The 9,113-nt window shown below is 49.3% G+C and overlaps 1 protein-coding gene across 1 annotated transcript in view; it reads left to right on the top strand.

The window, feature by feature from the left end:
- Window positions 1-469: 469 nt before the first annotated feature.
- The window catches only part of RFC3 (replication factor C subunit 3), a 34,341-nt gene continuing 25,697 nt past the window's right edge, over window positions 470-9,113 (top strand). The window contains exon 1 of the mRNA XM_085898555.1: window positions 470-775. Within this exon, the coding sequence (XP_085754681.1) occupies window positions 689-775 (87 nt within the window). The 5' untranslated portion in view covers window positions 470-688. The remainder of the gene's footprint in view (window positions 776-9,113) is intronic.

Genomic DNA, 9,113 nt, shown 5'->3' with positions numbered 1-9,113 from the left:
AACATCCAATCCCTCCAAAACATCCAATCCCTCCAAAACATCCAGTCCCTCCCAAACATACAATCCCTCCCAAACATACAATCCCTCCCAATGATACAATCCCTCCCAATGATACAATCCCTCCCAAACATCCAATCCCTCCCAAACATCCTATCCCACCCAATCATCCAATCCCACCAAAATTGTTTCCGTTTGTACGAACAATGATCTCGGCAGACAAAAAAGAAAGAAAGAAAAAAAATGACGACCACACGACTGCTCGCGCGAATGACTCCGACATGGCCCGATTGAGAGTGCGTTGCAGAGACATCAGAATCTGACATCGGAGAAGGCTATTTGGACCATCATGTCTGTGCTTCATCCTCATCACGTAAATTAAATCATGAAATGACTTATTTCACTGATTTGGGGGCATAAAATAGCGGTGGATAATTTATTTATTTATAATATATTATTTAATATATAATTTATTCCCTTTCCCCCAAGAATGGATTTTGATTAAAATGCAGGTCCAAAGATGATAAAAGTCGCTGTTGGGTTATGATGACGTTGAGGTCGAGTGGAGCGAAAGCGCGGGAATGGATTCGTGGATACCGGTCGTCTTCGGCGCGATCTCGGTGCCGGGATTTTTGGGCGGGAGTTTGGTTGTGCTTGTTTTAGTGACCTGCGGTCGGTTCACAACGAGACAATGAGTCTTTGGCTGGACAGGTACCGTCCAACAACGTTAGCCAAGCTCGATTACCACAAGGACCAAGCAACACGATTAAAACACCTGGTGGGTGATGATCACTCGTTTTATACACCTCCTGTGTTCACCACACACTCGTTTTCCACACGGCTTGTGTTCACTACACACTCGTTTTATACACGGCCTGTGTTCACCACACTCGTTTTATACACGGCCTGTGTTCACTACACACTCGTTTTACACACGGCTTGTGTTCACCACACACTCGTTTTACACACGGCTTGTGTTCACCACACACTCGTTTTACACACGGCTTGTGTTCACCACACTCGTTTTACACACGGCCTGTGTTCACCACACACTCGTTTTACACACGGCCTGTGTTCACCACACACTCGTTTTACACACGGCCTGTGTTCACTACACACTCGTTTTATACACGCCCTGTGTTCACCACACTCGTTTTACACACGGCTTGTGTTCACCACACACTCGTTTTACACACGGCTTGTGTTCACCACACTCGTTTTACACACGGCCTGTGTTCACCACACACTCGTTTTACACACGGCCTGTGTTCACCACACACTCGTTTTACACACGGCCTGTGTTCACTACACACTCGTTTTATACACGCCCTGTGTTCACCACACTCGTTTTACACACGGCTTGTGTTCACCACACACTCGTTTTACACACGGCTTGTGTTCACCACACACTCGATTTATACACGGCTTGTGTTCACCACACACTCGTTTTACACACGGCTTGTGTTCACCACACACTCGATTTATACACGGCTTGTGTTCACCACACACTCGTTTTACACACGGCCTGTGTTCACCACACACTCGTTTTACACACGGCCTGTGTTCACCACACACTCGTTTTACACACGGCCTGTGTTCACCACACACTCGTTTTACACACGGCTTGTGTTCACCACACACTCGTTTTACACACGGCCTGTGTTCACCACACACTCGTTTTACACACGGCTTGTGTTCACCACACACTCGTTTTACACACAGCCTGTGTTCACCACACACTCGTTTTACACACGGCTTGTGTTCACCACACACTCGTTTTACACACGGCCTGTGTTCACCACACTCGTTTTACACACGGCCTGTGTTCACCACACACTCGTTTTATACACGGCCTGTGTTCACTACACACTCGTTTTACACACGGCTTGTGTTCACCACACACTCGATTTATACACGGCTTGTGTTCACCACACACTCGTTTTACACACGGCTTGTGTTCACCACACTCGTTTTATACACGGCCTGTGTTCACTACACACTCGTTTTACACACGGCTTGTGTTCACCACACACTCGATTTATACACGGCTTGTGTTCACCACACACTCGATTTATACACGGCTTGTGTTCACCACACACTCGATTTATACACGGCTTGTGTTCACCACACACTCGTTTTACACACGGCTTGTGTTCACCACACTCGTTTTACACACGGCCTGTGTTCACCACACACTCGTTTTATACACGGCCTGTGTTCACCACGCACTTCTTTTATACACGGCCTGTGTTCACTACACACTCGTTTTATACACGCCCTGTGTTCACCACACTCGTTTTACACACGGCCTGTGTTCACCACACACTCGTTTTACACACGGCTTGTGTTCACCACACACTCGATTTATACACGGCTTGTGTTCACCACACACTCGTTTTACACACGGCTTGTGTTCACCACACACTCGATTTATACACGGCTTGTGTTCACCACACACTCGTTTTACACACAGCCTGTGTTCACCACACACTCGTTTTACACACGGCTTGTGTTCACCACACACTCGTTTTACACACAGCCTGTGTTCACCACACACTCGTTTTACACACGGCTTGTGTTCACCACACACTCGTTTTACACACGGCCTGTGTTCACCACACTCGTTTTACACACGGCCTGTGTTCACCACACACTCGTTTTATACACGGCCTGTGTTCACTACACACTCGTTTTACACACTGCTTGTGTTCACCACACACTCGATTTATACACGGCTTGTGTTCACCACACACTCGATTTATACACGGCTTGTGTTCACCACACACTCGTTTTACACACGGCTTGTGTTCACCACACTCGTTTTACACACGGCCTGTGTTCACCACACTCGTTTTACACACGGCCTGTGTTCACCACACACTCGTTTTATACACGGCCTGTGTTCACTACACACTCGTTTTACACACGGCCTGTGTTCACCACACACTCGTTTTATACACGGCCTGTGTTCACTACACACTCGTTTTACACACGGCCTGTGTTCACCACACACTCGTTTTATACACGGCCTGTGTTCACCACACACTCGTTTTACACACGGCCTGTGTTCACCACACACTCGTTTTACACACGGCCTGTGTTCACCACGCACTCATTTTATACACCTCCTGTGTTCACCACACACTCGTTTTACACACGGCCTGTGTTCACCACACACTCGTTTTATACACCTCCTGTGTTCACCACGCACTCGTTTTATACACGGCCTGTGTTCACCACACACTCGTTTTATACACGGCCTGTGTTCACTCCACACTCGTTTTATACACGGCCTGTGTTCACCACACACTCGTTTTACACACGGCTTGTGTTCACCACACACTCGTTTTATACACCTCCTGTGTTCACCACACACTCGTTTTATACACCTCCTGTGTTCACCACACACTCGTTTTATACACCTCCTGTGTTCACCACACACTCGATTTATACACCTCTTGTGTTCACCACACACTCGTTTTATACACGGCCTGTGTTCACCACACACTCATTTTATACACGGCTTGTGTTCACCACACTCGTTTTACACACGGCCTGTGTTCACCACACACTCGTTTTACACACGGCCTGTGTTCACCACACACTCGTTTTACACACGGCCTGTGTTCACCACACACTCGTTTTACACACGGCCTGTGTTCACCACACACTCGTTTTATACACGGCCTGTGTTCACCACACACTCATTTTATACACGGCCTGTGTTCACCACACTCGTTTTACACACGGCCTGTGTTCACCACACTCGTTTTACACACGGCCTGTGTTCACCACACACTCGTTTTACACACGGCCTGTGTTCACCACACACTCGTTTTACACACGGCCTGTGTTCACCACACACTCGTTTTACACACGGCCTGTGTTCACCACACACTCGTTTTACACACGGCCTGTGTTCACCACACACTCGTTTTACACACGGCCTGTGTTCACCACACACTCGTTTTACACACGGCCTGTGTTCACCACACACTCGTTTTACACACGGCCTGTGTTCACCACACACTCGTTTTACACACGGCCTGTGTTCACCACGCACTCGTTTTATACACGGCCTGTGTTCACCACGCACTCGTTTTATACACGGCCTGTGTTCACCACACACTCGTTTTATACACGGCCTGTGTTCACCACGCACTCGTTTTACACACGGCCTGTGTTCACCACACACTCGTTTTACACACGGCTTGTGTTCACCACACACTCCTTTTATACACCTCTTGTGTTCACCACGCACTCGTTTTACACACGGCTTGTGTTCACCACACACTCGTTTTATACACGGCCTGTGTTCACCACACACTCGTTTTATACACGGCCTGTGTTCACTACACACTCGTTTTACACACGGCCTGTGTTCACCACACACTCGTTTTACACAAGGCCTGTGTTCACCACACACTCGTTTTACACACGGCCTGTGTTCACCACACACTCGTTTTACACACGGCTTGTGTTCACCACACACTCGTTTTACACACTGCCTGTGTTCACCACACACTCGATTTACACACGGCTTGTGTTCACCACACACTCGTTTTACACACGGCTTGTGTTCACCACACACTCGTTTTACACACGGCTTGTGTTCACCACACACTCGTTTTACACACGGCCTGTGGTCACCACACACTCATTTTATACACGGCCTGTGGTCACCACACACTCGTTTTATACACCTCCTGTGTTCACAACACACTCGTTTTTACACCTCTTGTGTTCACCACGCACTCGTTTTACACACGGCCTGTGTTCACCACGCACTCGTTTTATACACCTGTGTTCACCACACACTCGTTTTGCACACGGCTTGTGTTCACCACACACTCGTTTTACGCACCTCTTGTGTTCACCACGCACTCGTTTTACACACGGCTTGTGTTCACCACACACTCGTTTTATACACCTCTTGTGTTCACCACGCACTCGTTTTACACACGGCTTGTGTTCACCACACACTCGTTTTACACACGGCTTGTGTTCACCACACACTCGTTTTATACACGGCCTGTGTTCACCACACACTCATTTTATACACGGCTTGTGTTCACCACACTCGTTTTACGCACGGCTTGTGTTCACCACGCACACGTTTTACACACGGCCTGTGTTCACCACACACTCGTTTTACACACGGCCTGTGTTCACCACACACCCGTTTTATACACGGCCTGTGTTCACCACACACTCGTTTTATACACGGCCTGTGTTCACCACACACTCGTTTTACACACGGCCTGTGTTCACCACACACTCGTTTTACACACGGCCTGTGTTCACCACACACTCGTTTTATACACGGCCTGTGTTCACCACACACTCGTTTTATACACGGCCTGTGTTCACCACACACTCGTTTTATACACGGCCTGTGTTCACCACACACTCGTTTTACACACTGCCTGTGTTCACCACACACTCGTTTTACACACGGCCTGTGTTCACCACACACTCGTTTTACACACGGCCTGTGTTCACCACACACTCGTTTTACACACGGCCTGTGTTCACCACACACTCGTTTTATACACGGCCTGTGTTCACCACACACTCGTTTTACACACGGCCTGTGTTCACCACACACTCGTTTTACACACGGCCTGTGTTCACCACACACTCGTTTTATACACGGCCTGTGTTCACCACGCACTTCTTTTATACACCTCCTGTGTTCACCACGCACTCGTTTTACACACGGCCTGTGTTCACCACACACTCGTTTTATACACGGCCTGTGTTCACCACGCACTCCTTTTCCACACGGCCTGTGTTAACCACACACCCGTTTTACACACGGCTTGTGTTCACCACACACTCGTTTTACACACGGCCTGTGTTCACCACACACTCGTTTTATACAAGGCCTGTGTTCACCACACACTCGTTTTACACACGGCCTGTGTTCACCACACACTCGTTTTACACACGGCCTGTGTTCACCACACACTCGTTTTATACACGGCCTGTGTTCACCACACACTCGTTTTACACACGGCCTGTGTTCACCACACACTCGTTTTACACACGGCCTGTGTTCACCACACACTCGTTTTATACACGGCCTGTGTTCACCACACACTCGTTTTACACACGGCCTGTGTTCACCACGCACTCGTTTTACACACGGCCTGTGTTCACCACGCACTCGTTTTATACACCTCCTGTGTTCACCACGCACTCGTTTTACACACGGCCTGTGTTCACCACACACTCGTTTTATACACGGCCTGTGTTCACCACGCACTCGTTTTACACACGGCCTGTGTTCACCACGCACTCGTTTTACACACGGCTTGTGTTCACCACGCACTCGTTTTACACACGGCCTGTGTTCACCACGCACTCGTTTTATACACCTCCTGTGTTCACCACGCACTCGTTTTACACACGGCCTGTGTTCACCACACACTCGTTTTATACACGGCCTGTGTTCACCACGCACTCGTTTTACACACGGCCTGTGTTCACCACGCACTCGTTTTACACACGGCTTGTGTTCACCACACACTCGTTTTATACACCTCTTGTGTTCACCACACACTCGTTTTACACACGGCTTGTGTTCACCACACACTCGTTTTATACACCTCTTGTGTTCACCACGCACTCGTTTTACACACGGCTTGTGTTCACCACACACTCGTTTTACACACGGCCTGTGTTCACCACACACTCGTTTTATACACGGCCTGTGTTCACCACACACTCGTTTTACACACGGCCTGTGTTCACCACACACTCGTTTTACACACGGCCTGTGTTCACCACACACTCGTTTTTTCCACGGCCTGTGTTCACCACGCACTCGTTTTCCACACGGCCTGTGTTAACCACACACCCGTTTTACACACGGCTTGTGTTCACCACACACCCGTTTTACACACGGCCTGTGTTCACCACACACTCGTTTTATACAAGGCCTGTGTTCACCACACACTCGTTTTACACACGGCCTGTGTTCACCACACACTCGTTTTATACACGGCCTGTGTTCATCACACACTCGTTTTACACACGGCCTGTGTTCACCACACACTCGTTTTACACACGGCCTGTGTTCACCACACACTCGTTTTATACACGGCCTGTGTTCACCACACACTCGTTTTACACACGGCCTGTGTTCACCACACACTCGTTTTACACACGGCCTGTGTTCACCACGCACTCGTTTTATACACCTCCTGTGTTCACCACGCACTCGTTTTACACACGGCCTGTGTTCACCACACACTCGTTTTATACACGGCCTGTGTTCACCACGCACTCGTTTTACACACGGCCTGTGTTCACCACGCACTCGTTTTACACACGGCCTGTGTTCACCACGCACTCGTTTTACACACGGCCTGTGTTCACCACGCACTCATTTTACACACGGCCTGCGTTCACCACGCACTCGTTTTACACACGGCCTGCGTTCACCACGCACTCGTTTTACACATGGCCTGCGTTCACCACGCACTCGTTTTATACACCTCTTGTGTTCACCACACACTCGTTTTACACACGGCTTGTGTTCACCACACACTCGTTTTATACACCTCTTGTGTTCACCACACACTCGTTTTACACACGGCTTGTGTTCACCACACACTCGTTTTATACACCTCTTGTGTTCACCACGCACTCGTTTTACACACGGCTTGTGTTCACCACACACTCGTTTTACACACGGCCTGTGTTCACCACACACTCGTTTTATACACGGCCTGTGTTCACCACACACTCGTTTTACACACGGCCTGTGTTCACCACACACTCGTTTTACACACGGCCTGTGTTCACCACACACTCGTTTTATACACGGCCTGTGTTCACCACGCACTTCTTTTATACACCTCCTGTGTTCACCACACACTCGTTTTACACACGGCCTGTGTTCACCACACACTCGTTTTATACAAGGCCTGTGTTCACCACACACTCGTTTTACACACGGCCTGTGTTCACCACACACTCGTTTTATACACGGCCTGTGTTCATCACACACTCGTTTTACACACGGCCTGTGTTCACCACACACTCGTTTTACACACGGCCTGTGTTCACCACACACTCGTTTTATACACGGCCTGTGTTCACCACACACTCGTTTTACACACGGCCTGTGTTCACCACACACTCGTTTTACACACGGCCTGTGTTCACCACACACTCGTTTTACACACGGCCTGTGTTCACCACGCACTCGTTTTATACACCTCCTGTGTTCACCACGCACTCGTTTTACACACGGCCTGTGTTCACCACACACTCGTTTTATACACGGCCTGTGTTCACCACGCACTCGTTTTACACACGGCCTGTGTTCACCACGCACTCGTTTTACACACGGCTTGTGTTCACCACACACTCGTTTTATACACCTCTTGTGTTCACCACACACTCGTTTTACACACGGCTTGTGTTCACCACACACTCGTTTTACACACGGCTTGTGTTCACCACACACTCGTTTTATACACCTCTTGTGTTCACCACGCACTCGTTTTACACACGGCTTGTGTTCACCACACACTCGTTTTATACACGGCTTGTGTTCACCACGCACTCGTTTTACACACGGCCTGCGTTCACCACACTCACACTCGTTTTCCATACAGGCTGTGTTCACCACGCACTCGTTTTACACACGGCCTGTGTTCACCACGCACTCGTTTTACACACGGCCTGCGTTCACCACACACTCATTTTCCATACGGTCTGCGTTCACCACACACTCGTTTTCCATACGGTCTGTGTTCACCACACACTCGTTTTACACACGGCTTATGTTCACCACGCACTCGTTTTACACACGGCCTGTGTTCACCACGCACTCGTTTTACACACGGCCTGTGTTCACCACGCACTCGTTTTACACACGGCCTGTGTTCACCACGCACTCGTTTTACACACGGCCTGTGTTCACCACGCACTCGTTTTACACATGGCCTGCGTTCACCACGCACTCGTTTTACACACGGCCTGCGTTCACCACGCACTCGTTTTACACACGGCCTGCGTTCACCACGCACTCGTTTTACACACGGCCTGCGTTCACCACGCACTCGTTTTACACACGGCCTGCGTTCACCACGCACTCGTTT

Source organism: Eptatretus burgeri, chromosome 10 (genome assembly GCF_056783735.1).
Source record: "Eptatretus burgeri isolate ZD-2024b chromosome 10, Ebu_testis_v1, whole genome shotgun sequence".
Classification (NCBI taxonomy): domain Eukaryota; kingdom Metazoa; phylum Chordata; class Myxini; order Myxiniformes; family Myxinidae; genus Eptatretus; species Eptatretus burgeri.
Note: the sequence above shows the minus strand (reverse complement) of the source record. Positions and strands in the feature narration are given on the sequence as shown.